The 26,966-nt window shown below is 41.6% G+C and overlaps 1 protein-coding gene across 2 annotated transcripts; it reads right to left on the bottom strand.

Moving 5' to 3' along the window:
- Positions 1 to 240: 240 nt before the first annotated feature.
- mtss1la (MTSS I-BAR domain containing 2a) lies at positions 241 to 26,121 on the bottom strand. 2 transcript variants are annotated; one of them, XM_072385452.1, is made up of 15 exons: positions 25,537 to 26,120; positions 22,054 to 22,115; positions 21,868 to 21,941; positions 8,925 to 9,009; positions 8,626 to 8,717; positions 8,460 to 8,534; positions 6,135 to 6,292; positions 5,889 to 5,996; positions 5,399 to 5,496; positions 3,797 to 3,929; positions 3,062 to 3,136; positions 2,683 to 2,838; positions 2,192 to 2,368; positions 1,877 to 2,042; positions 241 to 1,645 (listed from the first exon to the last, which is right to left on the bottom strand). In XM_072385452.1, exons 1-15 carry the CDS (start codon positions 25,603 to 25,605, stop codon positions 840 to 842), a joined length of 2,334 nt encoding a protein of 777 aa, XP_072241553.1. In that variant the 5' UTR covers positions 25,606 to 26,120; the 3' UTR covers positions 241 to 839. The 2 variants fall into 2 exon arrangements, with proteins under 2 accessions (XP_072241553.1, XP_072241554.1); XM_072385453.1 differs by lacking the exon at positions 2,683 to 2,838 and having other exon boundaries at positions 25,537 to 26,121.
- Positions 26,122 to 26,966: the final 845 nt, after the last annotated feature.

Genomic DNA, 26,966 nt, shown 5'->3' on the forward strand with positions numbered 1-26,966 from the left:
TGCTACAGATTTAAAAAAAAAAAAAAAACTCAAGTTGAGAGGAAAAAATAACATAATAAAAATAACTTTAAAAGGCAGGGGAAAATTGCTGGAGCCTAGTTTACATTTAAATATTCCTTAATTAATTTATAACTTAACTTAATTTATGTTGACAACTGCTGGTCTATATTTCATTTATTACAGCACTGATATAGACCATTTATCAAAAAAGGGACAAAAAAAACATGAAAAAAAGGCATTTTACAGTAAAAGCCTGTTTAATCGCAGAATATATTGACAGTACAGTACAGCAATATAAGCACTGCCATATTGCTTCTATTTATGAAATTATACAGCTGCTGTCCAGCTTATTTAAACAAAACAGTAAAACAGTACTTGGACAGAAACAATGAGAAACACAACAAAGAGACAGGCTCACAGAGCTCCGCGTCCTTCACTTTCCACTGACAGGTGGCTGTGTAAATAGAGAAATGCACAATATAGCATGAGCTTAAGAGAAAGAACAAAGAGCATTCACTTCCCAGTAGAGTGACGTGTTAATGATGGGGTCCACAGGGACAAACTGGGCTGAAATAACTGGTCACACAGGGAACAGCCACAAAGTCAACAAAACAAAACAGAATGATAGAAAAAACAAGGATACATACATGATATGAAATGACTTGACATTGTTCATAGCCCCTCATTACTCGACTGGCCTTCATTCACAGGTAACATTGTCTTTGTTGCTTGAGCCTCAGTTCAAGTGTTACACAAGAGCTCCTGTTATTTATTACAAACCTTATGCTCGTAAATAAGAGCACCACAGCTGTGTCCTAACACCATCTCCTCCCCCTCAACTACCAAAGGATCCTGGGAGCTGACCTGTCATCAGTGACTGTTTTGCGCAGCTTCACCCCCCGTCGTATAGTCACTAGCATATCCACATCATCCTGGGTCACAGAGGACAGTTCCTTGGGAGAACAGTGAGTCAAATCCCCTGGAAGCAAACTGGGGAATGGGAACTGACCCTCACCAAGGGCATGGGCACTGGCTACCAGCTCTCCTATCTTCTCCACCAGGCTGTGACGGTTGGCAGCGAGCAGAGGGTCCTCCTCGGCACTGTGGGAGACAATCCCAGCAGCTTGCTGGGTGTAAACAGTCCTGTCTGTGCCTCCTCCTCCGTAGCCCCAAGCTGTGTCAGGAAGGCTCATCCGCTTTGGAGAGGCCCTCGTGTAGTCACTAGCGGATGGGTCATCACCATACAGAAACTCCTCGCTGCTTGTGTGATGATGGGATGGGCTACCATACCCTGGAGAGTCTGGTACTGTGGGGGTTTTAACCGGCACAATGGGTGGGCGAATTGGAATGGGGCCTGATGTGGACGGTGTGCGTCTCACACCAGTTTTTGAGGATGGCGTCCGGCGGATGGTGGCTGTCCCAGAGGTAATAGCTCCAGAAACGCTTCCCCCAGCGCCATTAGGAGTTACCTGCAGGCTCTTACCTGCAGGTATACCTGCTGTGCTGGCAGGCCTCTTGGTTTGGATCATACGGCGGTAGCTCTGAGCAATGTTACTGTGGCGGGGGATGGTGGAAGACTTGTCAAAGTCTGCCTGCCCTTCATTGTCAGCATCCCCGTTGAGGGAGTAGCACTCATAATCAGAACCTAAAAGTGACAATAAGTCGTGTGATTTTTATTTCTAACACTGACCGATAAAAACACTGGTAGCTGTCTTTTTGATGAATTAATTTGTAGCTCCTCTATCACATCAAAATTCACTGACAGTGATTTAAAAGTGAAATCACACCATTGTTAATACTCAATGAAACTGGAACAGAGAGGTAATCATTTGCTAAACATGCTGAAGAAGTGTTAGCTGTTCAGGATGAGAATTACCTTGTGAGGGTATGGTGTCCTCAGAGCAGGAGGGGGTGTTGGTCTGTGTGCTGTAGCCACTGGAGTACTGCAGAGAGTCTCTGCTGCTCTTCTGCTGCTCAATACTCAAGCCTCTTGTCAGAACCATAGCTAGGGTATTCGCTGCTGGAGATAGGGGCTCTCCATGCTGAAGCAGAGGCATACACAATCCCAGGCAGGTATGAAACACATACAGATTAGTGCATGTTTACAAAGCCATACACCACACTGCAACCCCCGTGCCATACAAATTAATTTACTGACATTTACATTTTTCACCTTCTGGGGACCTCATACCTTGGCTGTAATAATTCCTGGGCCACTTCTCACTCTGTGTGGGTCATCTGGTTGCATCCCAGAGTATCCCTGCGGACTGGGTGGAGCCTCCATTTCTCTCATCTTATCCTCCCTCCTGCGCTGCAGAGTGCTGGCCAACGATGGCTCACAAGAACTTGACTTGGCCCATTCCTGCAGCTGCAGATGGAATAATCAAACTATTTTCCAACTTTGCATCTCCAGAGTTTGCCATCCAACAGTTGCACTCTTAATTAAACACAGAGGCTGCTGATAAGGCTCATGATCTGGCTAGATGCATGTGCAAAGATAAGCAGACAAGAGTAGGCTATGGCTTTGTGTTAAATCTTAGTTTAGTGAAAACAGCAAAGTGGTGGTTGTGGGGTGCATCTGCATGACAGAATGTTCATGGCAGTGATAAAACACAAAAAGCAAAGAAGCAACAAAGGTTTAAAAGAGAGAACCTAAACAAAAAAATGCAAATAAAAACAAACCTTCCAGCTAGGAACCTTTGATGAGGGTGAGGGATTGTTGGATCCAAGGGGGTGGTTAAATGTGGGGGACGCAGGAGGTATGACAGAGAGAGGCCTGATGGTGCCAGTGTGAGAGAAAGCAGGGCGGAAGGTACCGAAGGATGAGCATGAGCCAAACTGCAGAATGGACAGATAAGTCTGAGTCAGAGTGCTCAACATCCATGAATAGTCCACGTCAAACTGCACTGCAGCTGCCATGGATAGCCCACAGGCTTTTTTAAGCCATAGATAACAATGAGGGAAATGCAGTGCACATCAGCATGTGTGAGTGAGCGTATATCTGCAAGTGTGTGTGTCCAGCAAGGCAAGTGGATTGGTGAGAGATGCATGCAGTACTAACCGCTGTAGGAGAGTTGCACTCGCTGACAGACTGGCAGGTCTCTGAAGCCTCAGAGGAGGCTGAGCTTGTTGATTTCTGAGAAAGGGAAGATGGAATCAACAACAGTGCAGTTCCAAAAGGAAATAGGGAGAAGGATGTAGGTGTGAGAGACGCATAGAAAGAGGGTGAGAATTGCAGAAGAGTGCTGATAAACTTGAGAGAGAAGGATTTTTTTCACTCCCCTATGGGAGTTATAGACTATAGACGAGATCAAAAATAAAGTAGCCTGTAAAATTATTTCTTCAGAAAAAGAAAATTGCATCAGTTGGTGTGCTGTTATGCTGCCGAGTGTGCTCTGCACACTACAGTCTGCTCAGACTTTGAGAGTCTGAATAACTTTATCAGTCCAGTGGGATAAGAACTGAACATTTGCAAATGATAAGGCTCTATTACAGGAGACTCAAAAAGCTCAGATTGACTATCAAGCTCGCACTGAGACTAGGGATTTGTGTCTGAAATGCAAACATTAAAAAGCATATTGAGGAAACCAGATGGAAAACCATTGTTAAAGAGGGTATCATTTTACATACACTTTGACAAGAAAGTGGTGTTGTTGCCGTGTCTTCCTGCCCTGCGGCATTATTGCCTGAGGAATCCCTGGAGATAACAAGGCTGTTTTTCTGGAGTATAAAATCTCTGCTTCTCTATCTACCTCTGATAAAAAAGAACATTTAGGATCTTAGCTGTGACTGCTACCTGGCTGGTGATATCAGAGGGCATGGGTGACGGAGGCTTAGAATGGGTGTTGGCATCCTGGGAGACGAAGCCTGAGTCGTGGGAGGAGACGCTGCTGAGCCGATGGGCTCCTGCTGAGGGCATCTGGAGCAGGCTGTTGGCAGGATATCACAACAGTATAAATCTAAGTATGCATATTAATGAGTATTACGATCAATATTATCACATTCTCATCCCCAGTTCAGAAACTTTTCTTTATGAATGAAGAAGGTTTGTGTGTAAGCTGTGCTAAAGACAAAAAAGGTTAAATGAAAATTTAATCACAAAAAGCTGAGAGCATGAAGGCCGTTTCAATTGCGCCGTTCTTTTTAATTTTTGTGCATCAAAGAGCATTAAAACATTATCCCTTATTTGATTTGCATTTCCCTCTGAAGATTAAGAGCTGCCTTTGTGCTTTTTGTCTCCTGCTTTGTTATTCTCACTCAGCGTTGCTTCTCTTTGTCACCCACACATTTTTTAAATGTGCAACTTGCGCTTCTCACCTTCCCCTCCGCAATCCTCTCCCACACCTCCTCTCTCCCATCTCCCTCTGGTACATATCTGCCGTTATCATTTCTCATTAATCTTCATTCTCTAGCATGTGGCTTAAAGAGGAATGCCAAATTAAATATGGCAAACCAAATATTCATTAATAATTTAAAACCACAGACCATCTTTAAGTCTTTTCTCTCCTTTGATAAATAAGCTTGTTTTTCTACATCTTACTGTATTATCAAACTTTTGTATCTTAGACACTTTCTATTTCAAAATGGAGCTGTTTTACAGCTAAACATTTAAGTCAAAGGTTTTGTTTTATTAAGAGACAATTTGGAAAAACATGGACTTTAATTATAATTAAATATTTTATAACCACACATTTGTCAGTGGTTGAAATGTCAGTAAAGACAGAGCACTAAAAAAAGGATAAGGTGTTAATTAGTACAAAAATCAAAGCATATCTGACAGGAACTGTAACACAATATACTAAAATCCCTTAAACTCAACATAATTTTTTTTTCATTTTTAAATTCAGATTTTTCTCTTAACCTAGAATTGCACATTTACAAATAAACTATTGAACTATCGTCGTCAACACTACAAATTTGTGTCTTTAGGGTTGTCGCGTAGTCTCGTGGCTTTCAGGCTGTGATGTTTGACAGCCTTTGATGTAATCTGGCAGTAAGAAGCTTGAGAATGATAAATCTGCCAGGAGCAAAGGCTAAGGAGCTGGCAAGATACCACAGGTACTGCATGTCAACTGTCTCATATAGTCAGGCAGCTCGGTGAAGAGGGTAACACGAATGAATGTGTGACTTAAAAAGTTTAATTTCTTCGCTTTTGTGATATTAGGTGGGGTCAAAATTGAGAACATGCATGTATGCTTGTTTAGAACAGTCCCTGCATCAACAAAATCCATCATTAAGTACACATATATCAGCCACAAATAACATGAAGGAAGTTTTTTGTCAAAGCAGAGTATTTCTATCTATTTTTGAGCATGCCTGGAGAGGATTTTTAACCAAGTGAACAGATAACTCTGTGCAGCTAGTGCAACAAAGTGTGTGTGTGTGTGTTAATATGTACCTGCACATGCTACTTTTCCTGGAGCTGGTGCTACTGGGCGAAGAAGGAGGGGTCTGGTAGGACCAGCTATAGTCAGAGCCTTTCAGGTCCCGGATCACCTGTCACAACACATTACAACATGGTGATAACATAGTTGCAGCAATAGATATTGGCATGCAGTGCTTTTACGACTTTTGTGACAGGCACTGAAATTTGCAGCAGAAGTTACACAGCCTGGAGTAAACCATGTGTTTTGGGGACCATTACACCTGTGGATTGATACACTTTTGTTAATTTAGCAGCTTTTTATCGCAGCTGGGGAGAGTAAAAGCTCTGGCTTAACAATGGCTGTTTATGGCACTAAAGTTGTAATTCATTACAGCAACATTTTGATTTTGTCATAACCTTGGAAATGTTATTGTGATCCAAATTAACTGACCATCTGTTGGAAAGTAAAATGTTAAGTGCATTATCAACATAAAAAGAATTAGGAGAAGGGCACCCCTGATACCTGCTCACTGGCCGGGGGCAGCTTTTGTGGGTCTTCGGTTAACACAGTGAGGTCATCTACAATGGCTTGTAAATGTGTTATCTCTCCAAGCATGGCAATTTCCACATTCTGGAAGGAAAACAGGATGGATTCAATTAAACATCTATAACATCAAAAAGAGCCTAAAGGCTCAAACATACAGTAATTTTACAATCAGTGCTCTTTGAATATATAATGCAAGGCATATGAAGGCTTTGTGTTGCTCACCACCACAGGCTGAAGTAAATTGATGAATGTACAGTAACGTCCTCTCTCCTCCAAGAGTGCTCTTCGCACCGCCTGCTTCTCCGTCTCCTCCATCAGCAGATACAAGTCGCTGACGTCTTGCATGGCACTGTCCAGCTGGGGTCGCAGGTTTCCCCGGCCTGTGCACGGCAACAGCAAGGGCGCAGAGGCACAGAAGAGGGTGGGAAGGTTGGAACGAGGGAGGTCAGAGGAGAGGGGAGTTGAGTAAACAGAGGAGGAGGAGGAATGAAAACAGAGGGGAATTGAAGGGGTGGGAGATAATTACAGAAGTGACATGAAGTGTCAGGGAGAAGGAAAAGAGTAAAAATGATTAGAACAAAAAATGATAAGCTGCCGTGCACTCGAGGGCAATGCACGAACAAACATGGCACTCAGATGGTTCGTGCACATGGGAATGAGAGGATGCTGAAACATGTTGTCAAACAGCGATGATGTGCAGATCCTGAAATGGATGTGAACAGAAAAATACTACTGTAAAGAATGGTCAGCTATCCAAGACTGCATTCCCTGGCACATGAGATGATAAATGAATCAATGACAGAATGAGATGAAGATGACCAATGAAATGCCTCATTTACAGACACACTGCCAATCTCTTGCAAACACCCTATATCATACTGTACACTGTATCTTAGCATTTTTTGTTAACTCTACAGTAACATATTTATTGAATGTACAGTAGAAACTGAATATTATAATAAGCTACACTGACTCAGTATGTTGCCTGAATTGAAATCCCTGACAACAATCTTGTTATCTAACAAGGAGGAGGCTGCAGATTTATCTGAACATTCTCAGCATGTTCACCACATATCAGCTTTGTTAAAGCTTTTAATAATGCTCCAATAAATGGTAGAGATCCATAAATATGTGACAGCTTATCAATTTGTAGGCCCTCAAAAAGAAGTTTTAGCTATTAGCCTTCATCATGAAGTTAAATGTCACCACATGACAAAGAAACTATTATTAAAGTAATGACTTTTTGTGTGACAGATACGTAATCATAAATTTCTCCCCATTTAACAAAAGCGTTTATGAAAAATAGAAGGGCGACATCTGAAGCAAGCAAGACGGGCTGTTTGAAAGCAAGGGCAAGTTACAAGACACTAGCAAATGCAAAACAAATGTGCAGTATTCTTTGTCATTTATTTCATGTCATTTTTTGGCATTTCGCAGCAGGACATGCAAAGTTAATAAGGTCAGTTATTGATGTATGAATGTAGCATTTAGCTGCTTCGCGGGCTCATGACTTGACAGGACACTTGTGCAAGAAGAAAATATGTCTTTTATTTTTTACGTACACAAAAACTTCTTGGTGTGGAAAAAGCTAATGAACTGACACCTATGGAAGAAGAACCTATGGATTTACAGTGTGTGCATCTTAAATTTATAAATATGGGAAATGAGATGGTTGATAAGCTGCCATTGTTATAAGACTACAGTATGTATGAAGCCATCACCAGCCGTCGATGCTCTAAGTTCAGAATCAATAGAAATCTTGAACTTTTTTGCATGGATCAAAGAAACACAATATAGTGTGTTAATTCATGATTTAAGGGTGTTTGTAGTTGGACTGTTGCGTAGGTTCAAGTAATCTTAGTGCTGAGCTCAACGCAATGTCAGCTAGCAGGCAATAATTTAGTCACCTTACAGACAGAATAGTCCTATCAATCTTCTGTAGTAAAGAAGCATTTCCCTCTAACAAGTTGAAATATTCCACCCTTTAACCAAAAATGCTAAGAGAGCACAGTGCTTTGTCTGACTGGCAGGTTGATTTAATGAGGGTTTTGATGCTGGTGAAGTTCTCATTAAGGGGCAAGAACAGCTGACATACCTAGAAGCTCTACAGCCAGGGTAAAGAGCCAGAAAGAAACAGAGGAGCGTTGCAGTAAGAGGCAGGGGTGGAGAGACAGAAGAACAGGCAGAATTAGCTGTATAAAACTGCAGCACATTGTACGTTTACGACTAGACCCCACAACTGGTGCTTAATGCCAATAGGAAGTCAATTACAACCAGCAGTAGGGGCTAATCCAAGCACAGCCAGAAGAGAGGTTAATGTCTTTGATTTATAAAGTAAGTCATCCAAAGCTGCAAACAAACTTCAGAAATCGTACCACTCATTTGCATTTGACTGAGTTATCATTTCTCATTCGGCCCTTTAGATGGTGCTGTTTCACTATTAGACACTATGACACCCTCAGAACCAGCAGCCAAGCAGCATTCAATCAAATTTCATCTGTTTTATATCAGATCTATTAATGTGCATCCTTCAAAAGCATTCCTCACCTTTTCTTGCTTTCTTCTGGAGTTTTATGGTATCTAATGACTTCCGTTTAATTTCATGACGAGATCTCTTGTATTCTGCGTTGAGAGAAAGTGGAAAAAAAAAAGTGTATACATTTCCAAAAGACATTGTTTATTAATAGAGACTTTTGTTTTTCTGGTTGTTAACCTTTGGCATGGTCTTTGTCCAGCTGATTAGCTGTCTTTTTCCATTCCTCTATCCTGTCTTGGAGCGGCGTAACCAAGCCTTCCATGAGGACACTACAGAGATAAAAAAGAGAAGAACGAGTCCAAGGATGTGGGCAACAACAAATGGCTTCATTTATATGACAGAAAAAGTCTCAGCGAAGAGCAGCAGAATCAGATTATGGCTAAAAAAAAAAGGGGATGGAACCTGGAAACTCAAAAAAGTTACCCTTAGGGAGAAAAAAACATTGCAAAGACAAAAGAAATATAAGTGACTCTTACTTGGTAAAATGGCGTAGTTTTGTCTCAATGCTGCGGTGTCGCATACACATCCTTGTCAGAGCTGAGCCGATGTCCCTGGTGGCACCTTGGTAAGACAAAATGAAAAACAAACTGTCAACTACACTTGAAGAGCTTGTCATTACAAATCACCAGTATGTGCCTTGGCCTAGAAAAATAAGATTTTTCCATGCAAGGACCCAACACATGAGTGAAGTATTCTAATTCCCTCCTGTCAAATGGACTTATAAGGGTTTTATTTCTCATCTAGAGAAGCATTTCCAGCTGTAGCCACAAGGTGAGCACACTCTTGACTGCAAGCAGAGTCCATAAATGTCACATTTGTTTGGGTGATGCAAACAAGAAACCGTGCCTGAAGACTAGAGCCTTACTTTCCCTCTTTTCTTCTTTATAAAACAAGCATTTTCCCCTTAACGCTTCAAGACTGCATACATGACTCTCATATATGTAAATAACAAGAAAACAAAGTATAAACAACAGCTTGTATGAAAATGGTTACTGTACTTTTCCTCTCTCCAGAAGTGTAATTAAATGGGGTCTTAAGCTTCTAAAGCCGTGGCTGATTCACTGTCTTGCTGATGGTTCACAGGCCTGTGTAATATGTGGTGGCGCTGATCCTGTTGTAATCTGGGCCACATACAGCTAATCTGAATGTCTCTCACCATACACACACACAAAAATGCAAAAGTAGAGAGATGGGTCATTGGACGGCAGCACACAGGCCTCACAGGGTAAGCATGCATGATTGTATGTTTTAATGAATGATTTTTGGAGTGCATGTGCTGACGTTTGTGTGTGGACAGGTGGTGTGATTTAATAACCCCCCCAGCCTTTCCAACACCCCTTCTATCCTGAAGGAAAAAGGAGGGAACCCTGTAAGGGGATATCCCTCTATTCTTCCCTGTCTGCTCTGCCTTTCCTGTCCGATTTCCTAAACACCATTCATGCAGGGCAGGCAGAGAGAAAGAGACACCAGCTCTACCCTTCACTGTAAAAACAGGCAGGAGGAAAGAGTGTTGCACCAATTAAATCGCACAACTAATATAGCAGGCCTGAAATGAAACCGAGTGTGAGGAATGCTCCAGATTGTTGTCCGGTGAGATCTGTGCTCCTTTCCTGATGATATAAAGAAACTAGGTTACTGTCTCCAGGTGATATCATGTAGCACTGTAATACAAAGACCATTTCACTCCGATACTAGCTTGTCAACTTCACTTAGTATTATACTAGTTCAAAGACCCTAAACAGATCTGGACCCTGTCTCACAGAGACATTTTCAGCAGACACATGTAGAATAACTTGAGTGTGTTTGTATGATGGGCAGAGGAGGTTAGGGTCGTTCTGCTTTGCTAGGTGACTAATTTAGCGGTGGGGTTAGAGGTGAAAGTTTCTCCAGCTGTGTCACATACAGGCATTAAACAAGTGATTGAAGTAACATGTGGATCCTATATGCTGAACCTATGCTATAAATAGCTAAAGAGGGGTCCTTCTATTAAGAAATGGAGTACATGTCACAATAATGAAACCATTTATACCAATTCATGAGGCCAAGTTTTAAGCCTTGAGAGAAATGTACTAAATTTGTAATTTTTCTTCATACAGACATTACAGAGGCAGGTCTTGCAGGATGGTGGAAGTCTGAAGGAGTGCTGGAAGGAGCAATGTGGCCCTTTATATCTTTTTAACAGACCTTGCCAATGTCACTGTTAGCTGGAGAAAGCCCTTGCTCTGTTGTCCCTTCCACACCTGCCAATTTCCCTCCCGCCTCTTCCGCTCTTTCTTCCCCTCCCAAAAGGGGATCAGCTGACAGCTACATCCTGGGGAGCTTCAGAGGCTTCCTGGCTATGTCCACTAATCCAGCCAGCCTCTGGCCTCGACTGGATGAACAGGGATGCAGCAATTTACTCCCACAGCACCCTGCATGGCTACACAACATTGTGACAAATATATATATAGCTAGGAGGAGGGTTTAGTCTGTCTAGAAAGACAGATATTTAGCAGAGTATAGAAAAGTTTTACTTTCCATGTTTCTTTGAAAGTGAATACCTCTTCTTAAGGTTTCATCTCTTTCTTCTCCACATTCTTATTCAGCTTGGAAGCCACTTAAATAAACTTTCAAGTAGCTAGATGGCTGCCTACCAGTATGTAATAACTGGAAAAGTGGTTATTTTGCAAAGTGAGACCTCTGGGGATCTAAAGGGAGCTGGACCGACCTTATTGCAGACATCCACGAACGAAGCAAAACCAGGATGGAGGGGATCTGTTATGCAACTCAGCTATATATCTTGAGCCATGGAACAAACAACTGGGAACAACTGAACAGCGCCACAATGTGTGGTTCATTACATGAGCGCTGCTGTGCCCGTATCTGACACTGATGGCGCCTGGCTCACTGCATATGCTCAACAGACATTTAAAGCCTAGTAAGATATGGTGTGTATTGCTTGTGGGAAGGTAGGTCAAACCCACATTGGGGGGGGGGGCATAAAACTCCAATCTCCACGACCAGTACAGTGTGGTCCCAGCATTTAGTTAGTGGTTCCAACCCGAGCTCTGGTTCTGATTAACTCTCCCGATTCCTTGGGGAAGGAGGAGCATCTTAATAGGCCTTCTTTATAGGGGGCTCTCCTGCCAGGAGCTAAACTGCCACAGCCTTCACTCCCTGATGTCTTCAACATGGGAGCTTTGCTTAACCATCTCTTTCATTCAACATCTAAACCCTGGTGTTTAACTCAGATTTCTTTGGAGCTCAGACTACCAAGTTGGAGTGAGATTTAACTCCAGACGGACTTGTGTGTTACCTCCAGTTTTCAGTCTGAATTCAAGTCATCTGAGATCAGTTTGAGCTCCAACTATCTCTATTTCCTGTGTAAATAAAAGGATTGGTGCAGAATGTACAAGAGAAAAGTACAGAACATCCAAACTGTTAACATTTCTAGGAATATGAAGTCCCTTTCATTTAGCTGGGCTCTCATACAGCCGCTGCTGAGCTCAGGAAATTCCATCATCCATGGGACAACAGTTATTTCTCACACTGGCACCTTGGATTTGGAGCTGACGGCGGCTGGCACAGACAGTTAAGCTCCCTGCCTTTATCCTCCCTCACCCAACCCTTTTAAGCGACACAGAGCGTGAACTGGCAGGGAAACAGTGAAGGGCACTGATGGATGAAAGGGGCTATGAGATCAAATTGGAGGCGATTGTAGGATGAAAGAGGGACATACTGCTGTGGTGGAGGGTGAGTTTAGTCAGTCGGGGGGCAGAGGAAGTGTCGGGTGTCTGCTGCAGGTGCAACAGGCACTGCCAATACATCTACCACATCAAGTCCACTTAATACGTAATTCACAGAGAGTAGGAGCAAGTGGAAAGAATTGGATGATTTAATGTTTTCCATTGTTTTCAAAATCTTTTTATGATAGGGCAAATGTCCTCCAAGAAAGCAAAACCAATCAGTAAAACTTTTTTCATGAAAAAAAAGGAAGAGAGAGATTGAGGAGAAACTGCTCTGATTCTGTGATCTTCGTTAGTCTCATCTAGCTACGAATGAAGAAAACATCAATCTGAAACTTCTGAATTCAAAATCTTATCAATCATCATATGTTGACATCATCAAAAACTGACTTCTAAGCCCAGCTGGAGATCTGATGGTACAACACAGTGGACGTACTCGGATTAATAAATAAAGCAGCATCCATTATGTCTGCTGGTTCGGGAGCTACAGCCTCTGATCTAAAGAAGATTAGTGGATGAAACAACTTCATGTAGACATGGATTGTGGAATGGAGTATTGTCCTGCACCAGAACAGCTACAATTCGAATGTGTGTCTTTTGAGAAACAGTCCCTTTAATTTAAAATCTGAGAATATTCCCACTTTGAGCTTGACTTCAGCATGAATGAATTAGTGTTTCATCCAATTCCCTGGTCGTGATTATAATTAAGTCCATATTCACAGTATGGTGACACTGTGGTGAAAACTGTATTTCATATTATGAAGAAAGCCCAAGTGATCTCACATTGCTTTAGTTGGAGAAATAGCTTTTATCAAACAAACATCTACTTTCATCTTTGTTCATGCTGGTTTCACCTCCTAAGTATATGTGAAAATAATTACTGCACTTTTTTTGTCCTGACCTAATTAAAATGCCATAAAGGGAATCAAAGATACAATCTGAGAAGGAAGCGTAAAGTTTTTGAAAAAAAGAGAGCTAAATCTGTGGGGAGGTTTCACAAAGCAATCATTGATACTTTAAGGGTGCTGTAACTAAAAATGTCACCATAATTATGCTAACTTAATATTTGATATTTGGACATTACCTCACCAAAGGGGTTTTCACTCCCATTGTAAAACAAGTCCTTTTTTTTTCTTTTTAGCTGTGCTTAACCTAAATTAAGAGAAAGGAATATACTATATGCATGTTTTGCTTTCATTTCTAGTTGCACGGGTTCTGTACTCTGCTTGCTCTTTGTTTAGAGGTTAAGGACAGAGAAGGCAGGCAGGACTGAGGCAGCAGCTCCACACCTAACGTTGTGCATTATTATATCAGAAGCAAAAAGCACTCTTAAAAAAACATTTAATAGCAACCGATTATTGCAATTATATCATTCAAACAATACTGACACAACTAGGCAACGGTGAAAACATTAGCTAACAATATTAGACATGGAAAAATTATTTCAGCAATACAAATCACATTTTTAGAAATTCAGATAACATATTTGTCTTAAAAACAAAGATTGCATTTCTAAAACGTGACTAACTTCATCTTGCAGATTCCTTTAAATAGGTCATCACTTCAGAACCATAGAAATTTTAAAAAATAAGGTAATTCTGGAGTTTCTGGAGCAGTTTTCCAAACAAAACAAGACAGAAAAAGACAGACATATTTTTTGTGTGGATTAGGGAAACAATTCTGTTAATATGTGTGTGATAGCAGGGCTGTCATTTTTTATAAAGTTTATCAAGTGATCTCTCAATTATCAATTAAAAGATTAAATTTCACAAAATAGTGAAAAATGAAAATCACAACTTTCTAGACATCATCAATGTCACATGACATTAACACTGCTAATGATGATTAACACTGTTGCCTCAAAGCAAGTTCCTACTTTAAATCTCAGCAAGAGCCTTCCTGTGTGGAGTTTGCATGTTAACTTGGTACGGTATGGCTTTTCTCTGGGTACTCTGGTTTCTGTAAATTAGGTTAATTTGTGATTCTAAAATTAAATTATTATGAACCTGCATGGTTGTTACACAGTAAAAAGAGTTTTGAGTTGTACTTGATATAAATATATATATTCACGTGAATCAGATAAATTTTTCTGGTTTGCAGCCGGCACTGTCTTTCAAACTTCTTGAAAATGTTGCTCTGTCCTTGACGGTGAACTCAGTTCATTTGTTTGTTTTTTTTAGCAACAGAAACATTTCGTTTAAATTGGTTCTTTTTTTTTTAGTGTAGTCACGTTTGTTTCTGTCCCGTTTTGGCGACCTGTCCAGCGTGTTTACCTAACCTCTTGCCTAATGAAAACGCTGACAGGCTCCAGCTTGAACAGGATGAGGGAAGTACAGATAATGGATGGTTGGATGCATGGATGTTATAATGCGGGGAAATAAGCAAATCCCGACATTTGAGAGGCTGAAAATATCCCTAACCCTAAACAAATGTGTTTGTTTATAAGTCAACATGTGTGCCATGTGTGCCTGTAGTAGAAATCAAAACTTCATTCCAAGCCTTTGTGTCACTTCCTTACTGTAAATGTGGAATGTCTCTTGTTACCAGCAACAATACAACTAAAAGGCACAGGAAGTGGCCTCAAGATCAATTGTTTTAGTCTCAAACAAACACACACTCATCCCATTGTTGCCTGACCAGACAATGCACAGCAAGTTTCACCTCTCAACCAGAAATATCCGCAGACACAGACGGCCCACGGTGAGCCCTGATGTTCTGGGTGTGCATTAGGAAGAGACTCAAGGAGGAGAAGGAGGAAAACAAGCATTTTTTCTCTGCTGGAGCTTCCTGTTCAGGGACATAAATGTTGCTAAAAATACTCACTACTCCTTGTCCAGATGTGCTTTTCACTGAAGATGAAAAAAGGGACGAAGAGAGATAAAACAAGAGACTTCAAAGTATCTAAAAGTGCTTTCACTTCCGGCCTTATGAGGATACTGAAATCTAAAGGTGATGGAATGTAATAAATCTTTATGTGAGAGCCAGGATCCTTGATAGCAAATGTAGAACTCTCTTTATAAGAGCTGAACCGGTGAGGCAGTTTCATATTGTGACTCAAGTTGTCCTGCAATTGTTCTTATCTCAGCTGAAAACATTGCCCACTTAATGCCGCTCTGCTCATTTGCAAACAATCCTGCATACAATGCTGACACCACTGCTGCTCCTCCTGTTAAACATATAACATTCAATTAAGTCCATCTCCATCTGTAGCATTTAAAGTATTAAGTTAACCTGAAGTTTATCATCACTCTCCATCTTCTTCTGCATTCATTTATGTATAAGCGTCAGATTTGAGCATCGAGAAATATAAACATGCCTTATATGCTCCAAACAATATATCTATGTATCTATATGCTGAAAACATATATCCTTATATTTGGTCTCTTACTGGCATGTAAAATCATTAATTCTCTGCAATTTATTTCTAAAAGTTTAAATGAGCCACTTCAGTTCATAGAAACTGTGCATATTCCTTTCATTACCCCTTTCAAAGTCCTCCCTTACATTCCTCTACAAGCTGTCTGGTGTATTTTCCCTCCCCTCTCTTGCTTCCTTTGCAGCTGAGTTCATGTTCAGGATATAGCTGAACACAGTGTTCCCCTCTAGCCTCATGTTTGTCTCCTTAGTTTGGTATTCAACCTCAGCATGAAAGTTATGCAAAACCAAAAGATTTGTTTTCCCTCCGATCATTATTTCCCCTTTGTCGTCTGTTCCTCACATTACTGGGGCAACTTCACCCTTTACTTTTTGCATCTAGATACTATAATGGCTGGAAAACATTCTATTGCAGGATGACCACATTGACTTTTGAGGTTAAAGCCTATAAACTCTTGAGACAAGTCATGAAGAACTGTGTTGGAAACTATTTAGCTCAGTCTGACAGACAAGGTAAACAGCTGAAGGGGAAATAAGAGGCTTCTGTCGGTACTTAATTTGGCCTAACAGTTGAAGGTCATGAAATATCTGAACAGCCAGCATACAATCACCAAAATGGCACAACAAACCATTATGTATCAACAAATGCATTTATCTATGCAACTTAATGAACATAATCCAAAACACAAAAATCTATAAGCTCATTTTAAGATTCAGGTCCATAGTCCCAGATTCTAACCTCCTGGTTCTGGTGCATAGATTACAACACAGATTTGTATCTCGACATGAAATGCCAGGCTTGATGAATGTCAGTTCTGATCACATGGGTACACTCATTATTCGACATGTCCATAAAAATAGCTGTGCTGCTGGGATAGCAGGGAAGACAGTAATCCCCTGATCTCGCTCAGCATTAGGCCACGACCGCATCTCGTCTATGCCAGGCTGTCCAGATGGTGGTAGGGATATCCGTCCCATCTGCCAACCCAGAGAAGTACAGCGGCCAAGCAGATTACTGCTTCGCTGACACACTGATCTACAAGCATACCTTCACTCAGTGTGCACTCTACAAGTAAGAGGGAAAAGACAGAAGCAACCAGAAAGGGCTTGCAATGGCTCCCAGGAACATTACGGCTGTGTATATATGTGTGTAATGGTGCATGTACTCTACCGGCTCTGGTGTGCATATAAAAAGAAAGAAGGGCTACATTAGTGTGGACAAACTTGCAGTGCACGGCTGTCTGTCCAGTGATCCCTGAGTGTGAAGTTTTAAAGCTGGGGTTGGCTGATGAGGAAGGGAAGCAAAGGCAGTCTCTGTCTGTGTGTTACAGAGTGGGGCTAAGAGGATTAACTCAACGCCTCTGCCTACCCTGGATACCCTGAGCTGTGGAAATCCCACAGCAACCACAACCCCCATCCAGGTCAGTTTGCCCCCCATTAGACCTACCATACTCTCTCAAAAATCATAGAGCCTGTTTCATACTCTCATGGACCATTAGCCCTGGTCTACCAGCCCTTTGACATCTATTCAAACAAACCATGATGAAAAATAGGACGACACATATGTTGGCCAGTCTAGCAGGAGCAACACACAGTGAGTCCAGTCTTCTTATATGCTTTGCACAGCTTTTAAAATGAGTAACAAAAAAGGTCTAGACGATACACCACAATCCATTAGCCTGACCGGTCTAATAATAAAGCATTCCAAAGAGCAGCAGGGCTTCAAACTAAGTCACAGGAAAGATGGGTGTTGAAATATGAAACATGTATCTTTGTGAGGTTTAAATTCTCCAAATATAGCCATCTAATATAGTCTTTGCGGTTAGCAGACCTTTATTGAACCCAGATGCAAGCTTCCAGTTCACAGAGGCAGACGTGCCTTCAGACGTGGATCCATCAACGCAGCTTGAAGAAACAGCACTGTCAGACAAAGTGCCAAAACGCCTGGCAGCCAACTCTTACAGCTGCTTCATAAAACACAGACGCTGACGCCATGACCATAAACTCCAAAAACTGACTGCCCATGCAAGAGGAAGCCCAAACATGAACACAGACCGAGGTGTTTTTGACACATGCTGAGAGGAGGCTGACTTAGGTGGAGGCAGAGGGGGCCATTTCACACATAATACAGTTATCAGGGGTTTATATGAGAAGCTGACCTCGCAGTAAAAGACAACAAAAAAGTTAGGACAGGAAATCATATAATATTTTCCCATTTACTGTCCTCTCTCTGGATCTATCAAGAAGTACTGAATGAGAGGAAATGTTGCTTTCTTTGGCAAAGAGCAGCGAAGCGTGTACAGACTTCAGAGTGTGAGAGTTAAAGGGGTGACGGGGTGAGTGTGTTAAAGGTAGATTAAAGTAGACAGAAGAAGAACGTGATGAAACCTCCAGCTGTTCTAACAGCTGCAGCTTGTCTCAAAAACACAAGAAGGGTTCAGGGTGACAGAAATGACGGCCAACAGTTCATAGCTGAGGGTACACCCCCTGTGGAGCAATCAGCCCTATATGGCTGTGAAGACGCTGGGACAAACATGATCGCTGCAGGCAGCGAGACCCACACACACACGAGGGGAAACAGGCAGACAGAGAGTGAGGAGAAACAGCTACAGGGACAGAAATAGGACTTACAAAATGGTGAGCAAGTAATGTTATTATGCTATTTATCTTCCATTTCCTGAAGAGTCTTGAGTTATTAAGATTAAAATGACAACAAAAGTGCAACGAGTACGACATCTGCATGGTGATGTATTAAAAGAAAATTTCATTATAACATTGCAGCTGCCTGAAGGTCAAAGTTGCCTAACTATGTCTTTGGAGCCAGCAGCCTGAGGTTGAAAGGTTATTCCTGTGCACCACAGGCCAGTTCCAATAAATATCGACATTCCTCCTGCCAAATTAATTAGAGTTTGGAGCACGGAAAGACTAAAACAGCTCCCACAGGAGAAATAGGATTGAAATGACACTCTGTTTTAGAGCACATATAAACTGTACAATATGTTCTGCATTCTTTGAACCAATTAAAAAGATAAAAGTTCAAAGATAAGGTCAAGTAAGTACTTTAAGATTACCTAAGGTTTGTTTCTGGTGAAATGTTTAGTCCAAAACACACCCGAGAGCTCAAAGTTATGCCCTCAAACTGCACATTCTGTGTATAGTCAAAGCAGCTGCATTTCATCAGTAATAAGTTGTCCCACAACAGCGTTACATACTAAATGCTAAAATGGCAACAGGCTTGCAATAGCAAAAATAGTATCGCTGCTGCAGCATTCATAATATTAGTCCCTCCAGGATTTTACAGGCTTTTATAGAAACCGCTGCAGCCAAAATTGGTAGATTCCCTAAGAAGTTGCAATGTTTAAAACATTCTTTACAGTGAAACGCAGGGGCAAACTAAAAATGTCTTCTTTTTTTTCTTGGTATGATTCATTAACAATTTACAGTCCAGAAAAATATGCTTTATTTATAGATGAAAAGCTGCACATAGGGGGAATTTCACAATGTAGGAAATGTTTTTGCAGCTTCTGAGTGGGCGACTGATTCGGTTGAAATCACAGTGATTGGTCCCAGCTTTTACAAAAACGAAACGCAGACCAGTCCAATTCAGTTATGGATTATGCACACCAAAAACAAGAAACTCCACTCCACTCTTATTGTGTCTCTTTTAAATGCCAACTAAGACATAACAATAAATATATGATCATAATTGAAATATTCAGCCTCAACCCAATAACCCATGTACCACCGATCTGTCGATCAGCAGTCAGTCAGTAATAGTGAGAAAGAGTTAGCAGCAATTGATTCAAAACAGATTAAATCCAATCAGGAAATGTGCACTCAACTAATAACCACCAAGAAAGAGACCATCCACTGTTTTTGTTTTACCTGATGGAGCTGAGAGCGTGATCGTTAACAAGATTTTTCTATCTGCTGACTCTACACTAGATGCACTCTAGTAGCTGGAGCTGGTAGAAACCAGGTGTAGTTATATGTTACGGTATAAAAACTGGACTGGATTACATCGTTAGCTGAGAAAGCAGGACTTGAGTTTTCTTCCTTTGTTCTCAAAACCAATCCAGTTGAGGGCCGCAGACTCATTGGTTACCTTGGGCTTGGGCTTCCAAACCTCTTCAGGGCTGACATGTCAGGCGTGATATTTATGTTAGCTTGTTATGGGATTTTGTTTTTATTGTTACCAGAGTACTGAAGGCCATCTCTGTCACATGCATAGTGTTGAATGGGAGACTTAACTTTAGAAACTGTGTGTTTAGTCTGGGTGCAACGGCATGTCCTTTGACAATCAAAACTTTTAGCATGTGTTCTCCTGGAAATATTTATTAGACACTGAGTGAGCTTATCAAAGCTGGGGTACTCCATGTTCTTCAGACTGGAAATGTAGGTCCATCAACATGACTCCTTTGATTCTGTAAGTATGCATCAAGATCACCAAAACAGGAGGTAATTTGCTATGTTCTAAAATATGCCGGTGCATGAAAACAAATACAGTCTAAATCAAACTGTTTTATCTGCATTTCACATTGTTGTGGCTACTCATTTTGACATTTTCCCCACTGTGCACAGAAGCATAGAAATATTCTTTACACTGGATTTGATTCAAGACCCTGCATCTGTTAGTTGATCTCATTGTAGAGAGTGTATGTGTTTGTGAGGTTTTAATTGTGACCGCATCAGTTCACTGTTTGCTCAGTTGTAAATTGTTCTCCTTCAAAGATGCTTTTATTTATTTCAAACCCATTAAAAGCACACGCTCTTGTCCACACAACAGACCAAAATGCATTGGGTTTAATACAAACATTTTTGACAAATGGGTCACTTCATCCTACTGTTTGACAATCTCTCAACGTTATTAGAGTCAAAGCCTCACACATCCACATCTTTGGTTGGAAACCCCATACACAGTATTGTGTAAAAGTAAATTCTGCTATCCATAAAACAATGTTCCATGGTCCATTGACCATTCAGTATAAGTCTGATTCATGTTTCATTAGTTTATCTTTAATTGCTCTCAAAGTCTCTCATCATTCACACAGTCGGTGGCCTGAGAAGGATGACATTAATCCTTCAGTTAATGTCGCTCAGAGAGAAGCAGAAGAGAGAGTGGGTGTATGAGTGACACACTTACAGGGCTGTTATGTGTCTACAGTCAGCTGCTAAAGTCAGTTTACCCATCTTTCTGATCTCTCTCTGGGCCATCGATCATTCTGCTCGTTTCACTGCAGTAAAAAAATCCTGCACTTTTGCTTTGAAGTTTTGGCTTGCCATGGTCCACACCTTCCTTTTATTGAAGCAGACTGCCAGCTATACCCTGCCCGCAGGTTGAACTGAGCCCCAAGTCATTTTGCATAACTCACGTGCGTTCTCATCAGGAATCATTTATGGTAGCTTGATGTATCGCCATGGCAATAAACTCTGTACTGGTGACTGGTTGAACACTATTGAAGATATTCCACTTTGGCTGTTTTCTCCAGCAGTCAGTGGTCAATAAGGACTGGTAAAAGTGTTTAAAAGTATCCTGGCATGTGACCTGTAAGGTCAGTTGGCCACCTACCAGCTGTCACTTTTGAATACATGTGTCAATACATGTGTGAGTGCATGTATGTGTGTGCGTGCCTGTTTGGTTCAACGCCTGTGTGATTGCATTTGAGCACATGTCAGGAGCCTTCGCACGCTCGTCCGAGTTAGCAGGATCTTTTTGACCTACATACTGCTCTCGACGATCAACTCCAAACAAATCTGTGTTAATCAGTCGCCCCTGTGGTCAGCCTCTCTGCTGCTGTTAGCAGTGTGACAAAGAAGATCAGCAGACCTCATTAAGACTGAAAAACAATAAGCCCAGATTTTCATTTCTTTGAGCCGCCTCCCCCGATAGCCTTGCCCACATTGGATATCTTAGCATGGCACAACGATTGTGAGAGGCAGCCAAGAGTGTTGCACCAACTGTCCACTTTCAGAAGAACATGACAAAGCTATGAATATTCTGTTTACTTGTCCTGCATGAATAGCGATTTGCAGAGTGTCACATTTAAAAACCAAGAAGAAAATCTGTATAGCTGAAAGACTATCCCTGCCATCTGCTATAACCCTTCGTACCACTTGAACAAATGGAAAAAAGGTGCAGACAACACTGTGTTTGAAGGTGCTCAAAAGGGTATTTCTACATTATGCTCAAGCAAGACACAAATATTTAAATGCACAACAACCCATGAAGAAAAGAGATAAAATGGTGAGTTCAACTTTTTTTTTGAGACTTAACTTGACAGTGTATGAGCATGAATTAATGCGATATTATTCCTCTCACCTCTAGAGTTGGTAGCCATGTCCGCCACTTTCTGAAAGGCATCCAAAAAGGCCACTGTTGCCAGAATTGTTGTCCTGTAAATACATTGGCATATGTTCACTGCACCCTGACTCCGCAAAGAGTCTGTAAACATTACATAAGAACTTTCTTCATACAGTAGAAGTTTGCTGTTGAACCACTTCTCACCTGAGTTGAGAGTGTAGCTTGGTGGCCTTGGCACTGAAGTCTTCCCACACAGGATAAGAGCTCTGATAAGAGAAAGGGAAAGTACTGCGTGAAATAAATATCTCACCAAGGACATTTAAGTGTAAGGGCACATCCTGTCAAACACACACAGTATGCACACAGATTTGAGAAGACATCATGTTTACTCTAAGAGTGTACTGTCTGGTGCAACTTGATGAAATGTAAGTGCCAGCTCTATTCAGTTTTCTCATAAATTCAGACAGATAAAATACAGGACTGAAAACCAAATGCAGTTGCAATAAGTCAAAGAGTGCTTGAGTTCTTACTTTGGGGTTGAAGACTGGCTTTTAATAAACTCCATGCTCTGACTTATTTTTCAATCTGTCAATGTGATGCCTTAGTGCTTATTTCATATCATTATCAATCAGCAAAATCGCCATCCTCTCTCATGTGTGCACACAAGTTCCAGGCTTCTGTTGCTTGAAAGAGCTATGCATACTTCATACCAAGACTGTTTATGTGCAGGTAGCATGGGCGTGTCTTTAAAAAAATCTGGATTAGATTTAGCGTTGGATCATCACACTCTGCCTGGGGCTATAAGAGCAGAAGCCAAACATAAAACACATTCAAGGCCAGATCCCATTAAAGCAAGAGCTTGAGCCCTGGAATAAGGGAGGAAAGGTATAACCCCTGTGTGCCACTTTAATGGATACGAGCCAAAAAAGGGGGTTACACATGCCTACTATATGTAGCAAATGTGCAATCAGGAACAAGTCCTACTCCCAATTACTTCAGGTATAACCCCAAATCTGGCAATGATAGAGGTTAACTCCCAGCTTCCCTTGGATAAAGTCTCTGCCTCAGATAGTGATCCAGGAGCCGTCTTCTCCAAAAAATTGTAAAAAAATAAAACTTGAGCGAGAGCTTCACAGCATCACTGTTTGCACTTGACTTCAACAGGTGTCTAATTAGCTTGTGTGGTCGCCGACTCCCAGGGGCGGGAGGGAGGATGTTCCTAGGTGAGGAAGCGGGCAAAGAGGGAGTAATCAAGAAGGAGGGGGGGCACATTTTCATCTTCTTCCACACCGAGCAAGGCCCAGGGAGGGTGAATAGAAAGATTGAAGTAAGGAGAAGAAGGCTTGACCCATCATTTACTGGAAGGGGAGGTTGAAAGAATCATCCTTAGTGCTTAAGGACAATGTAAAAAGTGATAGCTTTCCACACTCAGAGACTTTAAATCCATCTGGGTCCGGTTGAATAGTCAGAAAAATTACCTCCCATCATCTTTTCCAAAGCTCTATTCCTTGACCTTGTGGAAACCATCATGAGGTGAAAGAATGATAATAGGAGAAATGAGAATCCGGTTACACTTCCACATAGCTGTGATGTGGGTCTGCAGCACTGAAACTACTATGGTTCGAATAATATTCTACAAAAAAGTGCTTCAGATACTTTGTTTACAGCGATATCATGTTGTGTCATGTTACATGAAAATCATGTCATGCATAATGAATTAGAGATGATAACTGAAAACGGTATGAAAAATTTCAAAAAAGTGAAATACAGTGCTGTCATGGGCTACTCATACGCATCCCACCATCCATATATTCATCCACATGAGTCCCAGCTAGTACAACTGGATGAAAATAATCAAGCCTCGCTATACAAGTATATGTGCAAATATCACCTTTCTCTCATAAGCGAAGGTCCAGTGTATCCTGTGCTAAAGGAGATAATTATTAAAGCATTGGGGATTCTTTCCTTAGCATTTACAGAATTAGAACAGCCCATATCTTGGCTGTCACTTAGACAGTTCTAGGTAATTTCACTCAGTTATGAAAGTTCCCAAACTAAAAACGACTTTTCGACTGGACCTTATGTGCTACTCAGCTCTGCTCCAATTGCTGATCTAATTCTTGATTCCTGATCTTATCCAGATGAGTCACTGCTGTACTGGCTTCACCCTCTGACTACTGTTCTAACATCTCCTACACTATTATTTTTTGTTATATAACCAACAGGTGCAGCTGAGTTTCTTATGTCTATAGTTCAGTACACAAGAAGCAAGACTATATAAGTTCTTTGTATGTGCACCGTGAATAAATCAGAACTTTACTCCAACGTTGTTCACAATCAGAAAAGCTGTGCTGCTTTGCTCCAGGGGTTAAACCTGGCCTAACGGGCTTGTGTTGCCCAGCAAAGCAACGGAAATGAGGTCAGATCTTTTTCTCAGACAGTGGACATCGATACTGTGCTGACTAAGGGTTCAGCCTCATTCATTTGTGCTGCTTATCAATACACAGACTCCCTCTTTCTGAGAGCCTCTGTCTATCTCTCTCTGGTCCTGGCGTGAGCACAACACAAAAGAGAAATATAGGAAACCAAAGCAGCGCTGCCATTAGCTGAAAGCTGATTTCATTGGAGCCTGACAAATGGTGAGTCCATAAATAGTCTGGCCGAAGGCACCACAACCCCGTGGGCCTTCAAATCAATGAGAAATCTGTAAGGTTGAAAGCACAGCCTGATGCGGGACTTGCTTCCTGTTATGAGCACTTTGTATGCGTGATGAATGTCTCAGACAATGTGAAGACTGGGATCTGCCTGCAGGCCTGATGGATATGTTCACACTTTCCATCTGTCATCACAAACAACAGCAGACCACCCTGGTACAACTTCCTTGACTTGACCCCTCCCCCAACAAACACGCACTAATACACACACTTGCTTGTGAGGGATTGATGGTGAGAGCCATCCAATTCCTGCTTAAGAAATTATATCAAACTATCTTGAAATTCACTAAACTACCTGCAAGAAATTACCTGCAAGGTGAGTCAATTAAATAACTTAGGTCAGGGTTCCGATTGCATACTTAAACTGCAGAAATGATTTCCTGCCACAGGGCCAAACATCATAAAGCATAATCAGTAATGTGTCAAGCCTGTTTCAGTTCAAAAGGCTGGGGTGGTGGAAAGGTTATTTTCTTTCAAAGCATTATTCCATAGACAGGATGAAGAGGAAACAGTAATCTGGGGTCAAAGGTCCCATCACCAGTTTTGCATTATAATAAATGTACATTCTCTCCTACTTTTGTTTGCTCTCTTTTCTTATTTCTTTCCATGAACCGACTACTTGGAGATTGTTATTGTTTGATTATGATGTTATGTTCTAAAAACACATCGCGTAATTTTGAGATAAAATCATATGTTCTGCTGATGCCTCCATGCAGCAGGTATTGTGTGGTAAACAGGTGGACACACTGGCTTAAGTGTTGTGGCAACCACTGCCTGACTGACCTGCTGCACTTTATGCAAATCACACAAAGAGAAACATGTTTCATCTTTCAATTTGTCCTGCAGCGGTGTATCTAGTGGGGGGAGGACCCGGTGAAAGAGACAAAGGCAGTAAAAATATGTGTCCGATCAGCCACCGTACAACCACAAAGGTCACATCAAATCCGAGTCTACTTTAATATCTGTGTGTTACCTTCATGTCGTTAACGATGGCCTGGAATAATCCACCCAGCGCTCCACACTCCTTCTCCACCGACTCCATGGTGGCCAAAACAAACAAAAAAGCTTGTGGAAAGACAAATATCAGACAGAATATCCCACAGTTCAGGCTTGTTCAGACATTAGACTTGTAGATCTTTGTTTTGTTCATCCGCCCTTCGTTGTCCTCTCCTACAACAACGCTGCCAGCAGCCGTGAGGATGCGAAGTCGTTCAGCCAGCAGCCTGCGGAGCGCACAAACAAAAAGAAATGTGCTGCTCTATGGCACCGGGTGCTGCTGCTCGCTCCGCCGCCGCTACTCGCCTCTCGTAGGCGCAGGAGGGAGGGAGCAGGCAGGGACGCGCTTGGTTGGGCTACAGACGGAAAACGTGGAGGGCACATGCACGGTGGCTCCTCATGATCACCACGTTTACACAAATAACACAGAGAGCCCAATTCTGGGGAAGATGGCAGGAGGAGGAGGGGACACAACGGGAGATGTGATCGCAGGAGACGCGGGGACGCGCTCCGTTGTTATTAACGGAGCAGATGTCTCGGAGCTGGAGTCTCCCGTCATACGATCCATGGGAATGGAAAGGGGGCTGGTCAAGTTTTTTTCTTGGGCAAGGAGGAGGGGACAAGGAGGAACACCCCCTTGCTCAGCCTCGCTTTCACTCGGGCAGACAAAAGTGAAATCCTGTTCTCCGAGTTAACAAGTAACTGTAAAGCATGTTTTCCTCGGTTTTACGTGTGTATTCACGCACGGGTTTGTTAACTATCTTTTTTTTCAGGAAACAGTAGCATGTGGGTCATTATCACCTCACCATGCATCGGTTAATCTCCCTAATCCTTATAACAAAAGACAGATGTTGATTCAAATCGAAGTTCTCTCCTGAAATGGTTAACCTAATTAACCTAATCCCCTCTCTTGTCCAGTGCTCCATAAACATCAAACCTTTAACTTGATCATAGAACAAACTCTGTAACACTTAGTTTAGGTGCACCTGTCATGCTATGACTCACCTTAACATAACAAAGTCCTAATTTGAGGTGTAAAAACAACACCGAGGATCTTAGTTAGCGGCCTATTTCTGTTTTATTATTAGTTATTGAACCTCATACAACATCCTTAAAGAATTAACATTGATACACTAAGAATATTTTAAGTTCTACTCTTAAGTTCTTGATACGGTCACCACTTGCTTATTATAAGCAGCTTTGGGCTTGTTCTTCTGTGAATTTGCTTTTAAAAAATGGTAGCCCCCTGGCTTTTTTTTTTTAAGTGTTGCTTTCCATTTTTGGCTTGTCTTTTGTCTCACTATATTGGTCTAAAGTGAAGATGCCTAGTTTGTTAATGGGAAGCGTACTTGTATACATACAGTGTACCATAGTGCCTTCTGACCTTCTTCTTCACCATAGGGTGGA

This window comes from Leuresthes tenuis, unplaced genomic scaffold, assembly GCF_036924035.1.
Source record: "Leuresthes tenuis unplaced genomic scaffold, fLeuTen1.0.hap1 SCAF_5, whole genome shotgun sequence".
NCBI lineage: Eukaryota > Metazoa > Chordata > Actinopteri > Atheriniformes > Atherinopsidae > Leuresthes > Leuresthes tenuis.

Excerpts from the sequence above, each read along its gene's own strand:
- mtss1la (XM_072385452.1), bottom strand. The coding sequence starts at position 25,605 with ATGGAGTCGGTGGAGAAGGAGTGTGGAGCGCTGGGTGGATTATTCCAG. Across the intron at positions 5,997-6,134 it reads ATTTACTTCAGCCTGTGGTG|AATGTGGAAATTGCCATGCT; the intron begins GTGAGCAACACA and ends TTTTCCTTCCAG. Across the intron at positions 3,930-5,398 it reads AGGAAAAGTAGCATGTGCAG|CCTGCTCCAGATGCCCTCAG; the intron begins GTACATATTAAC and ends TCCTGCCAACAG.